General features: G+C 37.9%; 1 protein-coding gene across 5 annotated transcripts in view; it reads right to left on the reverse strand.

The window, feature by feature from the left end:
• The window catches only part of IQCM (IQ motif containing M), a 646,606-nt gene that overhangs the window by 534,507 nt on the left and 87,363 nt on the right, over nucleotides 1-24,736 (reverse strand). For all 5 annotated transcript variants that reach the window (XR_010120562.1, XR_008657267.2, XR_008657268.1 and 2 more), the window contains 2 exons: nucleotides 20,983-21,065; nucleotides 18,648-18,912 (listed from right to left, as the gene is read on the reverse strand). Coding sequence is in view for 2 of the 5 variants with exons in the window: in XM_063638261.1 (XP_063494331.1) it covers nucleotides 18,648-18,912; nucleotides 20,983-21,065 (348 nt within the window). In the remaining 3 variants the exon portion in view is untranslated. The remainder of the gene's footprint in view (nucleotides 1-18,647; nucleotides 18,913-20,982; nucleotides 21,066-24,736) is intronic.

Here is a 24,736-nt window from a genome sequence, read left to right on the forward strand (position 1 = left end):
CAATCTAAACCAGGAAGAAACGAAGTAGAAGCATTTGCAAAATTCTCTGTGTAATAATCTCTCAAGAGATTATCTCAAACTTATTCCCTCATTTAGAAATTTCACAATAAGGATCTGTTTTTATGCATGGAGAAATATTAGTATGTTTCAAGCTCCAAGACTTCAAGTCAAATTATTCTGTGACACTAAACTCAGCATAATTTTCCACCTCTTCGAAAACAATCTCTAGTTTCCACTTTTTTAAATAAATTGTTATGGCTCCTAGTCTTAAATTATTCCAAGTAATTTTGTAGGAATGAGTAAAAACGTTTTAGCATGTTTGTTGCATGTTTGTATGTATAATCGGTCATCTGTTTCTGTAGATTCAGCATCTACTTATTCAACTAATGGCAGGTTGAAAATATTTTTTAAAAATACACAACAATAAAAAATAATACAATTTAAAAAACAATACAACAACTATTTACATGGGATTTACACTGTATTAGGTATCATAAGTAATCTCAATATGATTTAAAGTATACAAGAGTATGTGCTTAAGTTATATGCAAATACACCATTTTCATTTTTTTTCTTTTATTTATATTTTTATTTCAATAGCTTTAGGGCTACAAGTGGTTTTTGGTTGCTTAATTGAACTGTACAGTAGTGAAGTCTAGAATTTTAGTGTACCCATCACCCAAATAGTGTACATGGTACTCCATAGGTAGTTTTTCATTCTTTAGACCTCTCCCACCCTCCTCCCTTCTGAGACTCCAGTGTCCATTATACCACTCTATATGCCTTTGTGTAGCCTTAGCTTAGCTCATGCTTATAAGTGAGAACACACAGTATTTTATTTTCTATTCCTGAGTTACTTAAGATAGTGTCCTTCCATTCCACCTAAGTTGCTGCAAAAGACATTATTCTGTTCTTTTATATGGTTGAGTAATATTTCATGGTATAAATATACCACATTTTCTTTATCCACTCATCAGTTGATGGGCACTTACGTTGATTCCATATCTTCGCAATTGTGAATTGTGCTGTGATAAACATGTGCATATAGGTGTCTTCTTTATAAAACGACTTCTTTTCCTTTGAGCAGATACCCAGTAGTGAGATTGCCGGGTTGAATGGCAGATCTACTTTTAGTTCTTTGACAAATCACTGTACTATTTTCCATTAAGGTTGTACCAGTTGACATTTCCACCAGCAGCATATAAGCATTCCCTTTTCACCACATCTGTGCCAACATCTATTGTTTTTTGACTTTTTAATAATGGCCATTCTGGCTATGGTAATGTGGTACCTCATTGTGGTTTTAATTTGCATTTCCCTGATGATTAGTGATATGGAGAATTCTTCATATGTTTTTTGACCATTTATATATCTTCTTTTGCGAAATGTTTGTTCATGTTGTTTACCAACTTTTAAATGGGATTATTTGGTCTTTTCCTTGCTGATTTGTTTGAGTTTCTTGTAGATTCTGGATATTAGCCCTTTGTCAGATGCGTGGTTTGCAAACATTTTCTCCCATTCTGTAGTTTATCTGTTTACTCTGTTGAATATTTCATTTTCAGGCAGCAGATGTTTAGTTTAATTGGGTCCCATTAATTTATTTTTGTTTTTGTTGAGTTTCCTTTTGAGAACTTACTCATAAAGTATTTGCCTAGGCCAATGCCCAGAAAAATTTTTCCTAGGTTTTCTTCTAGAATTTCATGGTTTTGGTCTCATATTTAAGTCTTTAATCTATCTTAATTTTTGCATACGGCAAGAGATAGGGATCCAGTTTCATTCCTCTACATGTGGGTATCCAATTTTCCTAGCACCATTTATTGAATAGGGTGTCTTTCTCCAGTGTATGCTTTCATTTGCTTTGTCAAAGATCAGTTGGTTATAAAGTATTTGGCTTTGTTTCTGGGTCCTCTATTCTGTTCTATTGACCTGTGTGTCTACTTTTACATCAGTACCATGCTGTTTTTGTTACTATAGCTTTGCGGTATTATTTGAAATCGGGTAATGTGATATCTCCAGAATTTTTCTTTTTGCTTAGGATTGCTTTGGCTATTTGAGCTCTTATTTGGTTCCATATGAATTTTAGGACTGTTTTTTCTAATTCTGTGGAAAAAAAGACACTAGTAATTTTGTTAGAATTGCATTGAATCTGTCAATTGTTTTGAGCAGTATGGTCATTTCCATGACATTGTTTCTTTCAATCCATGAGCATGAGATGTTTTTCTATTTATTTCTGTCTTTTATGATTTCTTTCATCAGTGTTTTATAGTTCTTGTAGAGATCTTTCACCTCCTTGGTTAAGTATATTTCTAGGTATCTTTTCTTACAGCTATTGTGAAAGGGACTGAGTTCTTTATCTGATTCTCAGGTTGGTCATTGTTGGTGTATAGCACTGCTACTGATTTGTGTATATTGTTTTAGTAAACTGAGACTAAACAGAATTCATTGCTCAAATCTAGGAGTCTTTTGGAGGAGTCTTTAGGGTTTTCTACATGTAAGATCGTATCATCAGCAAACAGAGATAGTTTTTACTTCCTCTTTTCTAATTTGGATGCGTCTTATTTCTTTCTCTTGCCTGATTGCTCTGCCCAGGACCTCCAGTATCATGTTGAATAGAAGTAGTGTAAGCGGGTACTCCTCTCTTGTTCTAGTACTTAGGAGAAATGTTTTCAACCTTTCCTTGTCCAGCATGTTATTGGCTGTGGGTTTATCATATATGGCTTTTATTATTTTGAGGTATATTCTTTTTTTTTTTTTTTCATTGTTATTGTTTTTTTTTTTTTTTATTATACTTTAGGGTTTTAGGGTACATGTGCACAATGTGCAGGTTTGTTACATATGTATCCGTGTGCCATGTTGATTTCCTGCACCCCTTAACTCGTCATTTAGCATTAGGTGTATCTCCTAATGCTGTCCCTCCCCCCTCCCCCCACCCCACAACAGTTCCCCTTCCTGTGTCCATGAGTTCTCATTGTTCAATTCCCACCTATGAGTGAGAACATGCGGTGTTTGGTTTTTTGTCCTTGCGATAGTTTACTGAGAATGATGTTTTCCAGTTTCATCCATGTCCCTACAAAGGACACGAACTCATCATTTTTTATGGCTGCATAGTATTCCATGGTGTATATGTGCCACATTTTCTTAATCCAGTCTACCGTTGTTGGACATTTGGGTTGGTTCCAACTCTTTGCTATTGTGAATAGTGCCGCAATAAACATACGTGTGCATGTGTCTTTATAGCAGCATGATTTATAGTCCTTTGGGTATATACCCAGTAATGGGATGGCTGGGTCAAATGGTATTTCTAGTTCTAGATCCCTGAGGAATCGCCACACTGACTTCCACAATGGTTGAACTAGTTTACAGTCCCACCAACAGTGTAAAAGTGTTCCTATTTCTCTACATCCTCTCCAGCACCTGTTGTTTCCTGATTTTTTAATGATGGCCATTCTAACTGGTGTGAGATGGTATCTCACTGTGGTTTTGATTTGCATTTCTCTGATGGCCAGTGATGAGAAGCATTTCTTCATGTGTTTTTTGGCTGCATAAATGTCTTCTTTTGAGAAGTGTCTGTTCATGTCCTCTGCCCACTTTTTGATGGGGTTGTTTGTTTTTTTCTTGTAAATTTGTTTGAGTTCATTGTAGATTCTGGATATTAGCCCTTTGTCAGATGAGAAGGTTGCAAAAATTTTTTCCCATTCTGTAGGTTGCCTGTTCACTCTGATGATAGTTTCTTTTGCTGTGCAGAAGCTCTTTAGTTTAATGAGATCCCATTTGTCGATTTTGGCTTTTGTTGCCATTGCTTTTGGTGTTTTAGACATGAAGTCCTTGCCCACGCCTATGTCCTGAATGGTATTGCCTAGGTTTTCTTGTAGGATTTTAATGGTTTTAGGTCTAACATATAAGTCTTTAATCCATCTTGAATTAATTTTTGTATAAGGTGTAAGGAAGGGATCCAGTTGCAGCTTTCTACATATGGCTAGCCAGTTTTCCCAGCACCATTTATTAAATAGGGAATCCTTTCCCCATTTCTTGTTTTTGTCAGGTTTGTCAAAGATCAGATAGGTGTAGCTATGCGGCATCATTTCTGAGGGCTCTGTTCGGTTCCATTGATCTATGTCTCTGTTGTGGTACCAGTACCATGCTGTTTTGGTTACTGTAGCCTTGTAGTAGAGTTTAAAGTCAGGTAGCGTGATGCCTCCAGCTTTGTTCTTTTGGCTTAGGATTGACTTGGCGATGCGGGCTCTTTTTTGGTTCCATATGACCTTTAAAGTAGTTTTTTCCAATTCTGTGAAGAAAGTCATTGGTAGCTTGATGGGGATGGCATTGAATCTATAAATTACCTTGGGCAGTATGGCCATTTTCACGATATTGATTCTTCCAACCCATGAGCATGGAATGTTCTTCCATTTGTTTGTATCCTCTTTTATTTCATTGAGCAGTGGTTTGTAGTTCTCCTTGAAGAGGTCCTTCACATCCCTTGTAAGTTGGATTCCTAGGTATTTTATTCTCTTTGAAGCAATTGTGAATGGGAGTTCACTCATGATTTGGCTCTCTGTTTGTCTGTTATTGGTGTACAAGAATGCTTGGGATTTTTGTACATTAATTTTGTATCCTGAGACTTTGCTGAAGTTGCTAATCAGCTTAAGGAGATTTTGGGCTGAGACAATGGGGTTTTCTAGATATACAATCATGTCATCTGCAAACAGGGACAATTTGACTTCCTCTTTTCCTAATTGAATACCCTTTATTTCCTTCTCCTGCCTGATTGCTCTGGCCAGAACTTCCAGCACTATGTTGAATAGGAGCGGTGAGAGAGGGCATCCCTGTCTTGTGCCAGTTTTCAGAGGGAATGCTTCCAGTTTTTGCCCATTCAGTATGATATTGGCTGTGGGTTTGTTGTAGATAGCTCTTATTATTTTGAGATACGACCCATCAATACCTAATTTATTGAGAGTTTTTAGCATGAAGGGTTGTTGAATTTTGTCAAAGGCCTTTTCTGCATCTATTGAGATAATCATGTGGTTTTTGTCTTTGGTTCTGTTTATATGCTGGATTACATTTATTGATTTGCGTATGTTGAACCAGCCTTGCATCCCAGGGATGAAGCCCATTTGGTCATGGTGGATAAGCTTTTTGATGTGCTGCTGGATTCGGTTTGCCAGTATTTTATTGAGGATTTTTGCATCAATGTTCATCAAGGATATTGGTCTGAAATTCTCTTTTTTGGTTATGTCTCTGCCAGGTTTTGGTATCAGGACGATGCTGGCTTCGTAAAATGTGTTAGGGAGGATTCCCTCTTTTTCTATCGATTGGAATAGTTTCAGAAGGAATGGTACCAGTTCCTCCTTGTACCTCTGGTAGAATTCAGCTGTGAATCCATCAGGTCCTGGACTCTTTTTGGTTGGTAAGCTATTGATTATTGCCACAATTTCAGAACCTGTTATTGGTCTATTCAGAGATTCAACTTCTTCCTGGTTTAGTCTTGGGAGGGTGTATTTGTCGAGGAATTTATCCATTTCTTCTAGATTTTTCTAGTTTATTTGCATAGAGGTGTTTGTAGTATTCTCTGATGGTAGATTGTATTTCTGTGGGATCGGTGGTGATATCCCCTTTTTCGTTTTTTATTGCATCTATTTGATTCTTCTCTCTTTTCTTCTTTATTAGTCTTGCTAGCGGTCCATCAATTTTGTTGATCTTTTCAAAAAACCAGCTCCTGGATTCATTAATTTTTTGAAGGGTTTTTTGTGTCTCTATTTCCTTCAGTTCTGCTCTGATTTTAGTGATTTCTAGCCTTCTGCTAGCTTTTGAATGTGTTTGCTCTTGCTTTTCTAGTTCTTTTAATTGTGATGTTAGGGTGTCAATTTTGGATCTTTCCTGCTTTCTCTTGTGGGCATTTAGTGCTATAAATTTCCCTCTACACACTGCTTTGAACGTGTCCCAGAGATTCTGGTATGTTGTGTCTTTGTTCTCGTTGGTTTCAAAGAACATCTTTATTTCTGCCTTCATTTCATTATGTACCCAATAGTCATTCAGGAGCAGGTTGTTCAGTTTCCATGTAGTTGAGCGGTTTTGACTGAGTTTCTTAATCCTGAGTTCTAGTTTGATTGCACTGTGGTCTGAGAGACAGTTTGTTATAATCTCTGTTCTTTTACATTTGCTGAGAAGAGCTTTACTTCCAACTATGTGGTCAATTTTGGAATAGGTGTGGTGTGGTGCTGAAAAAAATGTATATTCTGTTGATTTGGGGTGGAGAGTTCTGTAGATGTCTATTAGGTCCACTTTATGTAGAGCTGAGTTCAATTCCTGGATATCCTTGTTAACTTTCTGTCTCGTTGATCTGTCTAATGCTGACAGTGGGGTGTTAAAATCTCCCATTATTATTGTGTGGGAGTTTAAGTCCCTTTGTAGGTCACTGAGGACTTGCTTTATGAATCTGGGTGCTCCCGTGTTGGGTGCATATATATTTAGGATAGTTAGCTCTTCTTGTTGAATTGATCCCTTTACCATTATGTAATGGCCTTCTTTGTCTCTTTTGATCTTTGTTGGTTTAAAGTCTATTTTATCAGAGACTAGGATTGCAACCCCTGCCTTTTTTTGTTTTCCAGTTGCTTGATAGATCTTCCTCCATCCCTTTATTTTGAGTCTATGTGTGTCTCTGCACGTGAGATGGGTTTCCTGAATACAGCACACTGATGGGTCCTGACTCCTTATCCAGTTTGCCAGTCTGTGTCTTTTGATTGGAGCATTTAGCCCATTTACATTTAAAGTGAATATTGTTATGTGTGAATCTGATCCTGTCATTATGATGTTAGTTGGTTATTTTGCTCGTTAGTTGCTATAGTTTCTTCCTAGCCTCGATGGTCTTTATAATTTGGCATGTTTTTGCAGGGGCTGGTACCGGTTGTTCCTTTCCATGTTTAGTGCTTCCTTCAGGAGCTCTTTTAGGGCAGGCCTGGTGGTGACAAAATCACTCAGCGTTTGCTTGTCTGTAAAGTATTTTATTTCTCCTTCACTTATGAAGCTTAGTTTGGCGGGATAGGAAATTCTGGGTTGAAAATTCTTTTCTTTAAGAATGTTGAATATTGGCCCCCACTGTCTTCTGGCTTGTAGAGTTTCTGCTGAGAGATCAGCTGTTAGTCTGATGGGCTTCCCTTTGTGGGTAACCCGACCTTTCTCTCTGACTGCCCTTAACATTTTTTCCTTCATTTCAACTTTGGTGAATCTGACAATTATGTGTCTTGGAGTTGCCCTTCTCGAGGAGTATCTTTGTGGCGTTCTCTGTATTTCCTGAATCTGAATGCTGGCCTGCCTTGCTAGATTGGGGAAGTTCTCCTGGATAATATCTTGCAGAGTGTTTTCCAACTTGGTTCCATTCTCCCCATCATTTTCAGGTACACCAATCAGACGTAGGTTTGGTCTTTTCACATAGTCCCAAATTTCTTGGAGGCTTTGTTCATTTCTTTTTATTCTTTTTTCTCTAAACTTCCCTTCTCTCTTCATTTCATTCATTTCATCTTCTATCAGCGATACCCTTTCTTCCAGTTGATCGCATCTGCTACTGAGGCTTCTGCATTCTTCGTGTAGTTCTCGAAACTTGGCTTTCAGCTCCATCATCTCCTTTAAGCCCTTCTCTCCATTGGTTATTCTAGTTATCCATTCTTCTAATTTTTTTTCAAAGTTTTTAACTTCTTTGCTATTGTTTTGAATTTCCTCTCGTAGCTCAGAGTAGTTTGATCATCTGAAGCCTTCTTCTCTCAACTCATCAAAGTCATCCTCCATCCAGCTTTGTTCCGTTGCTGGTGAGGAACTGCGTTCCTTTGGAGGAGGAGAGGTGCTCTGTTTTTTAGAGTTTCCAGTTTTTTTGGTCTGTTTTTTCCCCATCTTTGTGGTTTTGTCTACTTTTTGTCTTCGATGATGGTGATGTACAGATGGGTTTTTGGTGTGGATGTCCTTTCTGTTTGTTAATTTTCCTTCTACCAGACAAGACCCTCAGCTGCAGGTCTGTTGGAGTTTACTAGAGGTCCACTCCAGACCCTGTTTGGCTGGGTGTCAGCAGCGGTGGCTGCAGAACAGCGGATTTTCGTGAGACCACAAATTCAGCTGTCTGATAGTTCCTCTGAAAGTTTTGTCTCAGAGGAGTACCCGGTTGAATGAGGTGTCAGTCTGTCCCTACTGGGGGGGTGCCTCCCAGTTAGGCTGCTCAGGGGTGAGGGACCCACTTTAGGAGGCAGTCTGTCTGTTCTCAGTTCTCCAGCTGCGTGCTGGGAGAACCACTACTCTCTTCAAAGCTGTCAGTCAGACAGGGACATTTAAGGCTGTGGAGGTTCTCGCTGAGTTTTTGGTTGTCTGTGCCCTGCCCCCAGAGGTGGAGCCTACAGAGGCAGGCAGGCCTCCTTGAGCTGTGGTGGGCTCCACCCAGTTCGAGCTTCCTGGCTGCTTTGTTTACCTAAGCAAGCCTGGGCAATGGTGGGCGCCCCTCCCCCAGCCTCGTTGCCCCCTTGCAGCGTGATCTCAGACTGCTGTGCTAGCAATCAGCAAGACTCTGTGGGCATAGGACCCTCCGAGCCAGGTGCGGGACACAATCTCCTAGTGTGCCGTTTTCCAGGCCCGTTGGAAAAGCGCAGTATTAGGACGGGACTGACCCGATATTCCAGGTGCCGTCTGTTTCCCCTTTCTTTGACTAGGAAAGGGAACTCCCTGACCCCTTGCGCTTCCCAAGTGAGGCAATGCCTCACCCTGCTTCGGCTCGCGCACAGTGCGCTTCACCGACTGTCCTGAACCCACTGTTAGGCACTCCCTAGTGAGATGAAACCGGTACCTCAAGCAGAAATGCAGAAATCACCCGTCTTCTGTGTCGCTGGGGCTGGGAGCTGGAGACCGGAGCTGTTCCTATTCGGCCATCTTGGCTCCACCCCCCGAGGTATATTCTTTATGTTCTTAGTTTGTTGAGGGTTTTTATTGTAAAGGGATGCTGCATTTTTTCAAATGCTTTTTCAGCATCTATTGAGACAATCATATGGTTTTTGTTTTTAAATCTGTTTATGTGGTGAATCACATTTATTGACTTGCACATATTGAACCATCCCTGTACCCCTGGGATGAAACCCTCTTGATCATGGTGAATTATCTTTCTGATGTGCTGTTGGATTCAGTTTGCTAGTATTTTGTTGAGGATTTTTGCATCTATGTTCATCAGGCATATCAATCTGTAGTTTTGTTGTTGTTGTTATTTCCTTTCCTGGCTTTGGTACCAGGGTGAAACTGGCTTCATAGAATGAGTTAGGGAGGATTTCCTCCTTTCTGATATTTTGGAATAGTTTCAGTAGGATTGATACCAATTCTACTTTGGATGTCTGGTAGAATTTGTCTAAGGATCTGGGCCTGGGCTTTTTTTTTTTCTTCTTCCTGGGAGATTTTTTTTTAATTACTGATTAAATTTCATTGCTTATTACCGGTCTGTTCAGGATTTCTATTTCTTCCTGATTCAAGCTAGGAGAATTGTATGCTTCCAAGCATTTATCTATTTCCTATGGATTTTCTAGTTTGTGTGCATAGAGGTGTTCATAGTAGTCTCAAATGCTTATATTTCTGTACTACAGCATTTTAAATAAGGGACTTGAGCATCTGCCAATTTTGGAATCTGCAGAGTTCATAGAACCAATTCCCCACAGATACCAAGGAATGATCATATACCTGAAATCATTAAAATATAAATTAGGTTTCATAAACATTGTTGATCAAAAAACTATTTGGTAAGTTGTCACCACTGTAGGCAAAGAAATAATCATAGCACAAAGTCATTTTTTTCTGATAGATTTCTCCAGTGCCTTCTAGCTATGTAGTCATTTTAAAGCATTATTACAATTTATTATGCTCTCATTTTATATATAAAGGAAAAGATTTGTGATTTGGAGACCAAGGAACACATAAACACTCTCTCTTTCTCTCTCTGACACACATACACATACACTCATATACATATGTAGAGACTTTCCCACATCCATAAACACATACACACAGTCACAAACACACACATACACACTCAAACACACTCTCACAACTCACACACTCATACATATTTTTACCTTCTTCCAGACTGGGTAAGGAACAACTCCATATCAACCCTAAATATATGTGCATGACATGGATGTAATGAAATCTTTTGAGCTTAATTAGAGCCTGTTTTCAAATTTAAATAACTCAAAATAGACGCAAATATTTTTAATTCCTAAGAGAATGCAAATTATATATTATATGGTACTACATGAACAAGACAATACTGTATTATATGCTAACTAACATTAATTTTTTATATATATTACAAAAATACTGATTTTACATGAGATTTCTAATTTCTAATAGTCAATCATTTTAGTAATCTAATAATTTAAAATTTAATAATTTTTAATAATTAAGATTCATAAATTATCAGCAGAATGACAATACAAACTGGTTAAGCAGTACTGTAGAATATCTATACACAGAAAGAGAAGATAATTTCATATTTTTCCTGACTTTGTTGTATCAAAACTATGGGCATGTATTTACAGGCAAGGACAAAGAAGATATTTACAAACGATATTTGATACTATAATTGTTACAGGGTATTTTTAAGTTGATATCCTTCGATCAAATTCAAGGAATGTTTGGCCTATTCTCACATAAGATATTCAGTTTATGGAAGATAATGCAACTGAGTTTGTCTGGGCTGTCTGAGCAGAAACTACATACTCTACACACGCAGTACACACTTTTCTTTCTAATCTCACAGACTTTAATCAAGTTCTGGAATTAATGCCACTGATATCTTAGATCATGCTTCCATTCACCCTGAAGTGAATATTAGGAATATGCTTTAAAAATAGATCCAAAGTACACAGCTAATACATGCCTTTTGAGATAAGAACTTTGAAGAATGAATTGCAATTTTAATTCAAATATAAACTCAAAGATCAGCATTTCAGAGCTGTCTAGTAAGGCACATGCAAAGGTTCCTAGTAGCATGTCTCTGACCTCAAGCAGAGTCTATAATGAGATTTTCAGGAGGATTTCTGTCCTCCTTGTACTCCTGATAAAATCTTCACTTCCCTCTTATATTGTCCACCCGCAACACTTTGGCCTCACGATTACAAAGTGCTAAAGAGAAAAATCCCCCAAAAGAGACTATCATTAGAAAGGATTACTCACATACTCTAAGTGACCCTCGGAACTAGTCTTCTCACTCTTCTTACTGCTGACCTCAATCTCCATAGACCTGCCATCTTTCATCCTTCCTCAAACCAGCTCCCAAACTCTTCATTTGCCTTAAGAAACCAAGACCTTCTATCAGCTAAATTAATATTCTTGCTATCTTCTGTACATGTTCCCCCTATCTTCTTGTTCTAATAATCCTATTGTCCTAGGGAGACAGCTTTTTCAGCAGCTCTGTCAAGGAATAGCTATTCCTTTCTTCTACCCTTCACATACCCTAGGGCTTTAGGCAAAGGCAGTTTCTTCCCTGATGCTCAGTGACACTTCCCAATCATTTCCCTCTAAAAACAAAAAGAAAGAAAGAAAGAAAAAAAGATAAAAGGAATTTCATTTTTTTCATAGCAAACTATATTTTTACTTTCACATTTTTCCAAATTATGATTATTTCACCCTTCTCCTTGCTCCTCAAAACCCCAATACTTTCGGTCCCACCCTACCCTCAAGTGAGGAACTCACTTCTAACTTCACTGAAAAAAAAAATTGAAGTAATATCACCACCTGCTCTATCAATCCACCTGCATCTGCACTCATGCCCCTGCCTTTCTCTTGGGATGACAGATAAGCTGTCCTTGCTCCTTTCTAATGCATTACTCCTTAATTGAAATATGACTAATATATTTCCCACTCCCCTGATTTGGCTCCTGTTCATTTTCTACTTCCTTTGCTGGAAACTCCTTTTCTTGCCCTCTAAGTGTTAGAAATTCTCAGGGCTCAGTTATTGGATTTTTTTTCTACCTACATTTACTTCCTCAATGATCTTATCTAAGTTTATGACTGTAAATAATATCTATACCTGTGTTGTCCAATATGGTAGCCAATTACCATATGTAGCTATGAGCACTTGAAATGTGGCTAGTCCAATTTAAGAGTCACTGTAAGTAAAATATACACTGGATTTTAAAGATTTAATATGAAAAATATATAATATCTCAATAAGTTTTACACACACACACACACACACACACACATATATATATTTCTTTTTTTTTTTCCTCTGTCTCTCAGCTAGAGTGCAGTGGCGCAATCTTGGCTCACTGCAGCCTCCGCCTCCCAGGTAGCTGGGATTACAGGTGCCTGCCATCAAGCCTAGCTAATTTTTGTATTTTTCAGTAGAGATGGCATTTCACCATGTTAGCCAGGCTGATCTCCTGCCCTCAAGTGATCTGTCCGCCTCGGCCTCCCAAAGTACTGGGATTACAGGTGTGAGTCACTGCGCCTAGCCCCAAATATATTATTGAAATTAATTTTACCTGTTTTACTGCTTAATGTGGCCACCAGAAAATTTTTTATTATATGTGGCTCATGTGGCATGTCTACTGAACAATATTATCTATAAATTAATGACTCCAACCTTTTCCATGAGTCTGCACTTACTTATAATGGACTACCTATTTGACATTTTGATTTGTATGTCTAATAGCCTCCTCAAACTTAATATATCCATATCCCAATTCTTAGTTTCTGTCCACTTAAAATGCATCTCTCTCTATTATCCATCTCAGAAAGTAGCAATTCTCATCTTCCAGTTCATCAGGACTAAAGCCTAAGAGTCATCCTTCATGCTATCTTTCCCTTACACTCCACACCTGATCTTTCAGTAAGTACTGACAATTCTGCCATCAAAATATTTTATGACAGTATTTTTAAAGTGATACTAGAAATGAAGGAGGAGAAAATAAAACAAGCAAGAAGGGAAAACTAATGTGAAATTTTTTTCTGAGTTGACCATCATTATAAGATACTGGTTGCTTAACTGTCCGAAACCTTCTGAGAAGCTTTATAAAAGGTTATTGAGACCCTTCTGCCCAGGCACAGAAGGGAGGAAACATTTATCCACTGGCTCTCATCCCCCCTTCCTGGTTGTTTATGTGTCAGCTAAAGCTGGTCCTATGAATGTCTCAAGCCGGGAAGGAGTCCAGGAAGTATGGAACAAGGACCAGTCACCCTAGCAGTGGCTGCAGTGCCTGGAATAAGAGATGAGCCCAAGAGGATTTCAGGTGATGAATGAGAAGTGCTTGACACGGCCTGCATGCAGTGGTGTGCCGCAGCAAGCTCAGACCTGCTCAGGAGAACTGACTGTGTACATCTCTTCCCAACTCCTGTCATCAGTGGTACCACTATTGGTAGTTTGAAATTGGCTATGTTAAGAGTATTTACACCATGGAAATCAGTAAAAACTACGAACCAGGCCTTCCTCCCTCCCCTCACCAGATCCAGTTCTTAAACATGTGCTAGCACAGCACTGACTAAAAGTTTCTGTTCTCATACAGTCTCAGTTCACTCCTCTCCAGCTCATTCTCAGAACTGCAACCACATTAACTCTTTTTTCACTTATTTGAAAGTTCTTCCATGTGCCCCACACCTTGGGTCATTGCAAATGGTTTTGCAATTGCCTCAAACTTCCCACTCTTTGAGTAATTCCTATGTATCTTTTATATCTTAGCTCAAATATCATTTCCTCTGGGAAGTCTTGCTGACACACAGTCCACATCCAATTTATTTGTGATGTACTCTCAATCTGTATATATGTGATTGTTAATTGATATCTGTTTCCCTAGCTAGACCACAGGTTCCACCAGGACACAATTTATGTCCATTTTTTCTCCTTTGTATTCTCTGCACTGAGCTTTGTATATTTACTGAATATCTGAACTAAGTTTTTTAATCAACACATATTAAAAGTACTATTACCACTGTTTAATTATTTTAAGAATATTGTAAAGAAGTCCTCCTACTTGAAAATGTGGGGAGCCACATTGGGAGGAGAACACATAACACTTTTATGGGCATCACTTATGTGCATTTTATATGCATTACTTCCAGCTATAATCCACTGAGACAAATCTGTCACACAGCCCCATCTATTTTCCAAGTACCAAGTAAGAAAACGATACAAGTTTGATGAGCATCTATCCTGTCTCTGCTACAGTCTGTTCTTTAGGACACTAAATATTCAGTCCTTCTTGTTCCTTTACAGAATACACCTTTCCTCTCCCCAAAGATAACAACCCAAAGCTCCCCCCAGGCACTGCATCCAGCTCAGAGAGCAGGACCTCCAGCTGCTGTGTAGTTTTATCCAATAAGTTCAGATCTGGCTCCTTATGGTCCAGTAATATGAGACCCAAGTACAGAAGATATCTCCATCTTCCCCAAAGCATATAACATACAGTAATAGAGCAGGTATAGGATAACCTCAGTAAAAACTCCATTAGTGAAAGGGAAGAAAGTAAACATAATAGTCACCAGTCCAAAGATTAACATCTATTGGAAAAGAATTCTATTGGACAGTCACTGAGAAGGCCCCCTAACCTGGAGGTCGGGAAGTTCCTTGAATAGACAATGATTTTGTCCTGGGAAGGGCTCTCTTCATTTTTTCAATGGCCTCTTGATCTACTCTCTGAGAAGCCTTTTACTTGCTCCTTGGACACATCTTGCTATTACCCTCCTTAGAGGTTTTATGGCTTGTGTCACCCACTTCCTGATAAATCTAGGTTATCTTACTTTTGAACATTCAATTACATCAAGGTTCATGGTTTCTTTGGGAATGAAATTCTCTAAAAAAATCTGTTGGGCTTTTTAATCTATTTGCTTCCAGTTAATTCTGCCTGACAATAACCACATTCAAAGTCTTTTTTTTTTAACCTTTTTTGAAATGGAGTCTCACTCTGTTGCCAGGCTGGACTGCAGTGGCACAATCTCAGCCCACTGCAACCTCCGCTTCCCAGGTTCAAGCGATTCTCCTGCCTCAGCCTCCCAAATAGCTGGGATTGCAGGAGCGTGCCACCACGCCCAGCTAATTTTTATATTTTTAGTAGAGACGGGGTTTCACCATGCTGGCCAGGATGCAAAGTCATTTTTTTAATATGTGGTTCTAAAATCTCCTTTGCATCTTTGTTTCCCTTACCCCTTGGATTAGTCTCTCAATAATGACTGTCATGAGGGTATCTGAGATAATGGGCTGTGCAGTAAAAGATGTACTTTTAATATGCTTTTTGCTGCAATGTTAAGTGTTAGTAGATATTTGCTCAAAACCAAGACCCCAAGTACCTAGTATCTCTCTATGCCCATTCATTTCTGATTGGAAACTAGCTAGGACTTTTCTCAGTTTATCTCATGTTTATAATAACTTCCCAAAGCAAGCCAGAAACCAGCAGTATATCTTAATAATGCATTTCCCAACTTCTTTACCTAGAGCCACAAAGCTCAGTAGGTACATGGTCTAGATTCCAACTTATTGCTGGTGGCAGTTTTTACCATTATATAAGATGCATCTCCAACCTTCTAATTTGCTATACCTGGCTTCATGCTGCCACTTAGTGTACACCACTAACCCAGTACCACAGCTCTTCCCTGTGCCTTATGCTTTACTTTATTGTTGACCAAGTTTAAATAACTCTACCTTTCTAATATCTGTAAAATCTCTCCCAACACTATCCTTGGTGTTACTACCTTCATTTAAGTTGTCTTTCCTCGTGTGAATTACTATCTCCTTATCGGTCTCTATGCGTCTAAAATCCATCACACCCCATCTCTACAGCCAGTAAACATGCTAAAATGCAAATATTATCACTGCAACTTCTCTTTAAAACATTTAAATGGTTCTCATAGCTTTTAGGTTAAAATTCAGTGTTGTTCAGTATCTACTCTGTTATCTGTAATCAGTCCCCAATCCTCATGTTCCAGTCATGTAAAATCATTTTAATTCTGTCAAAAACATCATAATCACTTTCTCAGATATCCACTGTCAGGTAGATGCTAGGCCCTCTAGCTAGACAGAATTTTCTTTCTTTTTTGAGTTAACACTTATTTATCCTTCAAAATTTACCAAAGACTTTAAATTTCCTGAGAATCTATTCCTGACACCTAAATCTGAATCAGATATCTTCCTATTCATTTTAAAGCAGTAGAGTTACTTTCTATTACAGTATGAGTCATACTATAATTGTCTATTTATTGTCCTTCAGTGCCACCACAAAAACTATATACATCAAATTTGAATTTCTTGAAGGGAAGCAGCATATCTTTTGTCTCTCATACCTCACATATTAAACAAATGTTAGGTGAAGAAATGCATGAGCCCCACAATTTCAGTACGGTAGTGACCCCTCACATCTATCTTCAATCTTCACCTACTTCTCAAATGCTAGGTCTCCTTTTCCAACTTCCTAATGGCTATCTCCACATGTGTGTCTACTTAACAGGTCTAAAACCGAATTAATCATTTTCCCCCACCCCTTTCCCCACTTGTCCAAAATCTGCTTCTCCCCTTATTATGGTTCAAATGTTTATATGTCTCCAATATTCATGTTGGAATCTAATATCCAATGTGATAGTATTAAGAGATAGGACCTTTGAGGAAGTGATTAAGTTATGAGGGCTTCACCCTCATAAATGAAATTAATGCCCTAATAAGAGAGGTTTCAGAGAGCTGCTAGCCCTTTTCCCTTCCATTCCTTCCAACATGTGAGGACACAGCTTTTGTCCCATCCAGAGGACAGAGCATTCAAGGTGCCATCTTGGAAGCAGAGACTGGACCCTCACAAAACCACCTGCTAGTTAGTACCTTGATCTGGGATTTCCCACCTCCATAATTATGAGTAATAAATTTAGTCTGTTTATAAATTATTCAGGCATTTTGTTATAGCAGCAAGAAAAGACTGAGATACCATCTAAATTTCTATCCCATCCTAAGGATTTTTGTCCAGTTTCTCAGTCTAGAAACCTCGATATCTTTATCATCTTCATTTTCATTACATAATCAGTTGATTTTTCAAAAACCAGTTAATTCATCCTAAAATAATCCACTAATTCTGAATTTATCAAAATATATTAAAAAGAACACTAGTCTCAAGGACATTAACTGGTATAATGTGAAAAAAAATGGGGGTTCTTTGGTCAAATGAACTGGGGGTAGCAAGGTTAAAAACAGTAAACAGATTTCTTTTCTGCAGTATTTCCTAGACCTTTCAATATATTAATAATCAATATGAATCTCCAATAAGGAATATAACATGTATTTTTTTTAAATGTTTCTAACCAAAGAACCCTTTGTCAGGTCACTGAATCACTCAGGACTAACATTCTGAAGAGCATGCTTTGAGAAATGCTGATGGAACAGCCCTCCTCCACACTGTATGCTTCCCTACTGCCCTAATTTAGGCCCTGTCATCTCTCACCTGGCCAGCCTTCTCACTTAGCTCTCTGTCATCACTCTCTCTACAGTCTCTGCTGCCAGTTTTATTTTTCTAACAGAAAGATCTGATTATACCTCACCTCTTCCCCCACATACAGCTTTGAAATCATCATGTCTTTCCATTAAACATAAGTTCAAATTCTAGGTCTACTATTATATTCCCTTCAAACTCTAGCCCACCCATCTTCCAAAATTTATTTCCTACCGCATCTCTCCCTTCCCAAAATATATTATGTTCTTACATCCTTCAGAGCTTTAACACATTTTGTTCCTGCGGCTCAGAAAGGCATCTCCTGCTTCCATCCTACTTCTCCTGAAAACCCAGTTCTAAAGAGATCTCTTCTGATAAATTTTCAGGAGAAATCTCTTCTGGCCTTTGGTTGGTTACTCCTCAGTGTTTCCATAATGCTTCACACTTACCCTCTTATAGCAACTGTTACACTGTATAGTAAGAAATTACCCTGTGTTTATCCTCACCATTACTCTCTGAGCCTTTTAATTGCTGTTTCTCCAGCTCTTAACTTAGTGCCTGGCACAGAGCAGTCATTCTTTGTTGAATAGGAAAAATACAAATAAGTGTATGAATAAATAAACATCTTTATAAATAACGTAAGAGGAAAAAAATAAGATGAGGCTGTGAAAGCTATACTAGAAATGTATCATAAGTGGTCATATATTCAAGCCATTAGTTTCAGGAAAACAATATTACTTTGCTTAAAGCGATCTCTAATTTACACCTACCATGTTACTGATAAAGGATAAACCTTTACAATTTCTTTTAAGGGAAAACTCTATAGCTTCCAAAAATCTTTTTAGTGTTTTGAGGAAACACACTCACGAGTAAGTTGCCTATCCTGTCGATCCTGCTCAAAAACATAATTCAGGGCTATCATCCATGGCTGCTTTAGCATCTATGAAATAAACAGTCTTTGAGGATTTTCACTAGGAAGAAGATCACTTCTGTAAGACATGGCTAACAAGTTTTGTTCCTCTAAATTTCTCTTTCCCTTTAGAATGTGTTCATCTCAATTTCTGCTGGTGCCCAGAGATTAGCAGCTCTAATAATCAGGCCTCCCTACCTTTCACTGTTAAGATTTAAAGTTCAGGGAATTATTTCAACAAGAAAATTCCATTACAGGCACATAAGAAGCAAATAGTTTTGCCCGTGGGTTTGATGAATTTCTTCACTCCACCAAAAACTTACCTTTTGTAATTAGATCTATGGGCCTGCATCTTTCTCTTCTACTAAAAATGTGTGGTTCCTTGAAGGAGATTCGTTGTGGGGGTTCCTGAAGATGTTCACTTTTGGAAAGCTCCTTGGGAAAGCAAATCCTTCTGAGTGCTGCCCGATGTTCTTGCACCACATCACGTGTTTCCTTTTTGTCAATCTCCAAAGGTATATATTTGCCAGATTTCGGTTTTCGGTGTTTCTTTCTAAAAACATTTATAGAAGTACCTTGAACTTTATTCTATGAATAAAACAAAAATAGATTTTGGCAAAATTTAATTTTAGTATGCATTATTTAATAGTTATATAATAAATTTTATTAATAAGTTCACAAAATTCCATCTCTACTACATACATTTTACAAAGTACCTTACTATATAAGACATTTACTCTAATGTAAATTACAAATGACAGTAACCAGCTAAATCAGATGTTATTCTATGTCACTCTCTAAAAGTCCTTCACAAGCATAAGGATTATATTCCCCTTCGGAAGAAATGTAAATTTTAAAATAGCAACTTTCTCCCCAAAGTGATATTTTTAATTACAGGTTGCAAGTCCACTGTAAAATAGTTTTTCAAATAGACATATAGGAATTAAATTATTTTCAACCATCTTTGAAGAACTTTCAGATGTCCATAAAATGCCAACATCTCCCAAATCTCTTCCTTTGCCGAACCAGAAATAACTGAACATATATGGAGGTAAGCTCTCAAAAAGAGCATATTGGTAATAGGACATACATTTCATATCCTTTTAATCATAATTGCTTCTTTATTTTGACCACCTTGAACAACAGAGAAATAATACAGCTCCAGGTCTCTGACAGGCAATTATCCAAATAGCATAACTGTTCTACACACAGATAGAGCTATAGTTCTTCCCTACTCCCCCAACAACACACACACACCCAAAAAAAGGTTTAGAAAAATTCAAATTGTTGCTGACTCAAAAGGTCAATAAGGAGGTTTTAGTGTGCTAGTATTACATTTTGCCAGGCAACCAAAGATGGAACATTGGGCTGTTATTATTAGATAAAAATTTTAAAACAGGTAAAGTTTCTAAGGCACATCTGTCTAACTCTGAAGACCGTGAAACGTTCATCCCATGTTCCCCCCAGTGAAATTAATATAATTGAAAATCATTTTAAATTGGTTAGAGGAAAAATTAGTTAACCAATGTGTACAATGTTGATTACATGATTAAAACTATGTATGGCCAGTCTTGGCATAGAGGACCATTCAAAAGAAACATAAGTAAAAATTAGAATCCTCCTCCCCAACTGCAAGAAATATTGAAAAATATTTAAAAGCTTACTTAAAATTTTGTTTAAAAAAATTTTTAAGTATTCAGCAGGGGACTAGGATCATTTGACACACAGTAAACCATCCGAAGGTACCCTCGCCTCACCTGTCTTCCCAAAGGCCCAACGGTCACAATAGTTGCCCCTTCCCCAAATTTGCTGCCTCCTCTATAGATGCTCTCCTCCAAAATGTCACCCTGGGCTGACCCTCCTCTGTCCCTTTGTTATCCCTTTCCCTTTCACTCCTTCTTCTCACTTTCCAAATATATGCCATTCAGCAAATATTTATTGAGCCAGGCACAATCATTATTGCTAGAAATACAGCATTTAAAAGATAGTCTATGCCCTCAAGACCAGCAAATGGACAATCTTAATGCAAAAATATATATGGAATATAATGCATCATGCTAAGCTAATCGTGCTAAGGGCATAGAAGAGACTCATCTCACAATTTATTTTCTAGTTTAGCTTTGACTAAACAGCATTTAATGGGATATTTACTTCAGATGATAAATCCAATTATTTATGTTAAAATTCTTCAAAAAAATTTTAAATTGTATTAAATGTACAAATTAAACACATTTGTATAATTAAAATTCATATAACTAAAAAATCTTATTTTACCCTGTCTCTACTAAAAATACAAAAAATTAGCCAGGCGAGGTGGTGGGTGCCTGTAGTCCCAGCTATGCGGGAGGCTGAGGCAGGAGCATGGCGTGAACCCAGGAGGCGGAGCTTGCAGTGAGCTGAGATGGCGCCACTGCACTCCAGCCTGGGCGACAGCGAGACTCCATCTCAAAAAAAAAAAAAAAAAAAAAAAAAAAACTTATTTTAAAATGTCATTTGAAATCAATTTTTATGGCTAGTGAGCATTTCATTTTTCTCTTCAATTCTATTCTCTTTTCTATTTATTCTATCATATATTAGGGTTTATGCAATCCTTTGGAATAATCCTTGTAGTATGCAAAAATTTTTAAATGTAACATTAGATAAATGCAAAGGACTAACATCATTTATTTTCTCATAATGTTGGGCAATGAGAGTTTTTGCTTCTTGATAAAAGTCTTGCTTGATGATCTCTAATGTAGGACCTAATACAGAAACAGAGAAACATTTTTTAAGCAGTTCATGTGAAAGTAAATTTTATAAGTTGACATTATAAAAGGAAGCAAAAGAATATAATGATCTCTTAACATAATATTTTGCTTTTCAGAAGAAATATAAGGTTGTAATGGTCAGGTGATAAGATAGCTTATCCTAAGTTACTTCAGTCCAGAGAAAGCAAAGAAAATATACAAAACAGAAACATCCTTCAGTTCTGAAAGTCCTTTAAATGTTACTATATAGAAGATATAACAACATGTTTTGGGCACAAAAGTTATTAACAAGTCTATCTGTGTTTTCCATACTTGATGACTAATGTATGAAGCTGTACATTTCCTCAAGAGTATTTACCTTCCAACTTGTTGATAAAATTGTAACTGTAAAATACCTCAATAAATTTATTAAATAGAAGCAGCACTGAAATTAAAAAACACATGCTTATGGATTTTTCTAAGTTTCTTAATTTCTTTTGACTTTTCTTTCATTTTTTTTTTTTTTTTTTTTTTTTTTTGAGACAGAGTCTCGCTCTGTCACCCAGGCTGGAGTGCAGTGGCACAATCTCGGCTCACTGCAAGCTCCGGCTCCCAGGTTCACGCCATTCTCCTGCCTCAGCCTCTCCGAGTAGCTGGGACTATAGGCACCCGCCACCACGCCCGGCTAATTTTTTTGTATTTTTAGTAGAGATGAGGTTTCACCGTGGTCTCGATCTCCTGACCTCGTGATCCGCCCGCCTTGGCCTCCCAAAGTGCTGGGATTACAAGTGTGAGCCACCACGCCCGGCCTTTTTTTTTTTTTTTTTTTTTCTGTGAGACAGAGTCTCCCTCTGTTGCCCAGTCTGGAGTACAGTTGCACAATTATGGCTCAGTCCAACCTCTGCTTTCCAGGCTCAAGCAATCCTCCCACCTCAGCCTTCTGAGTATCTGGGATTACAGGCTCAGTGTGTGCACCACCACATCCAGCTAATTTTTGTACTTATTGTAGAGATGGGGTTTCACCATGCTGCCCAGGCTGGTCTCGAACTCCAGGGCTCAAGCAATCTACCTGCCTTGGCCTCCCAAATTGCTGAGATTACAGGTGTGACCGAAAGCATCCAGCCTAAGTTTCTTAATTTCTTTTAACCAGGGCTATGTATACAATTCTACAGCATGTAGACTACATCATTCTCATTTAGCCTTGTCTAAGTTTTCCTCTTTATATATTTTCTTTATTATTAGCTGATTGTGTGCTTGCTTCAGCAGCACAAATACTAAAAATGGAATTGTATTAGTGGATCCTGACACTTATAAGTGTTTCTTGGCTTCCTCCTCTTAACTCAAACTCAGCAAAATTTAAATATATTACCTATTCAAAGTCTGGCCAGTGGGCTTTCTGTTTTTATAACTCTACCTCCATTAGTACTCTTACTATGAAGGTTTTGTCTACTCTTCACTCACTCAAATTTTAAGCAATTAAAAACTCAATCTTCATGTAAATCAAAACTATAATGAGATACCACCACACTCACCAAAATGGCTAAAATTAAAAAGACTGATAACACCAAATGTTGATGAGGCTGTAGAGCTACTGGAATCCTCAAGTATTGCTGGTGGAAACGTAAAATAGCATAACCAGTTTGGAAAAGGTATGGCAATCTCTTATAAAGCTAAATATACACCCATCCTACAACCCAGCAATTCCAATCCTAGGTATTTACCAGAGAGAATGAAAATGTATGTTTACAAAAGATTTGTACAAAAATGTTTACAGTAGCTTTGCTCATAATAATTCTAAATTGAAAACAGCCCAGATATGTAACAGAAGAGTTGATAAACTGTGGTTATATGTGTACAATAAACTACTACTTAGCAATAAAAAGAGGTACTGACACGTACAACACTATGGATAAATTTCAAAAATATTATGCCAAGTTAAAGCAGACTTACACAAAAAAGCACATGCTATATGGTTCCACTTATACAAAGTTCTAGAACAGGTAAAACTAATCTATGGTGGAAAAAACAAAACAGTTATTATTCTGTGGGAAGGTATGATGGATTAACTGAGAAGAGACATGAAGGAAATTTCTGGAGTGATGGGAATGTTCTGTATTTTGATAGGAATTTGGATTATACAGGCATGTATTATCATTAGTGTACTCAATGTACACCTAAGATTTGTGCATTTCGTTGTATGTACATTTCACATCAAAAGAAGAAAAACCATAAACAATTAATTCTAACTAATGATATGCATGTTGATTGATGGATGGGTATGCGACAAATCAAGTACAGTAAAACATTAATGGTAAGAACTTGGTAATAAGTATATGGGTATTGATTCAAAATTCTTTCAAGTTTGCTGTGTGTTTGCAAATTTCATAATAAATTATTGAAGGCCACACTCTCTCTTTATTCTTGCACAAAATATCTCCTTGCTTTTCACCACGTAGACTCACAGGCCACAGGTTACTGTTACCTTAGGGTAATGAGGTCTTGAGGAATGGAGCCTGGTTCACATTAATTTCCCAATTCAAAGCCAAAAGAAGCACTGCCCTCACATGGAAAGGGCAAGAGTTCTGGAATTAAAACTGTTTCATCAAATTTCAACTAAAATCCAATTTTGCTTTGAGGAGGCCTCTAGCCAGAGCATTTACTTCATGGAGGAAAGGCAGCGAGCTATTCCTAGGTGTGACTTCACAACTTGTCCTCTTTTTCCTTCTTTCATGACAGTCCTTTCCTATTTTAATTCCCTTTGTCTGACTAATCAAATATCCCTTACAATTACTTTAATTACAATCACTTATAATTACAACATTGTCATGTGTCGTGCACATGACAAGCAATATAATTTATTAATATATTAAGTTACTGGTTTTTTGTTGTTGTTCAAAATGTAGCTTTGTGGAAACCATCATGTCTTCATTTCAGACAAGACCTTAGAGATGTTCTAGTCTTCATTTATAGGCAAATTCTGAGAAGCAGAGACCTGACAGCCTGCTGAAGTCACACAGCAGTGCTGCGGCTCTACATAGGCACTGTGCTCCTGAGTTCCTTGCCGCTCTTTTCTACAAATGTACTGCTTTTCCCAGTGCCATGTACACCTCATGAGTACTGGAAATTCCTCTGAAACTTGCCTGGTCACGCTGGTGAGATATGCACGTTTCCCTGACACTTGCATTTTAAGCCAGCACTCCTGCCCTTGTTGTCATTTAATGTGCTGATGCAGCTGTTTTGATTTCCCACTTTATAACTAGAATTAGCTTTTGACAGAGGAGTTAAATTCCCAAAGTAGCATTTTCTTCCTTGCTGGGCTCTTTGTTGATTAGTCCCTGATTTCCCCTGTCCACAAGTGCCACCCATCACCTGTGGACCGTGGAGAAACTATATGCGCTCTGGTGGTGCTAATGGCCTTGTTGGGGCCAGAAAGCAGATCTTGACATATCAAGGTATTGTCACAGCACACCCATACAGTCAGGCCATGAGATTATTGAGCAGAACAAGGCCTGAGACTGTTCATAAAGGAGCAGAGAAAGGCAACCATGGTCAGAAAGCAGCAATTTCACATAGATCCTGAAATGGCTCCAATGAAGGCATGTGGACATTGACTTCTAGCTGGCAGTCCTGAGCCCTTGTTGTCATTTGAGGCACTGACGCAGCTGTTCTGATTTTCTACCATCACT

This window comes from Symphalangus syndactylus, chromosome 4, assembly GCF_028878055.3.
Source record: "Symphalangus syndactylus isolate Jambi chromosome 4, NHGRI_mSymSyn1-v2.1_pri, whole genome shotgun sequence".
In the NCBI taxonomy this organism is placed as follows: Eukaryota; Metazoa; Chordata; class Mammalia; order Primates; family Hylobatidae; genus Symphalangus; species Symphalangus syndactylus.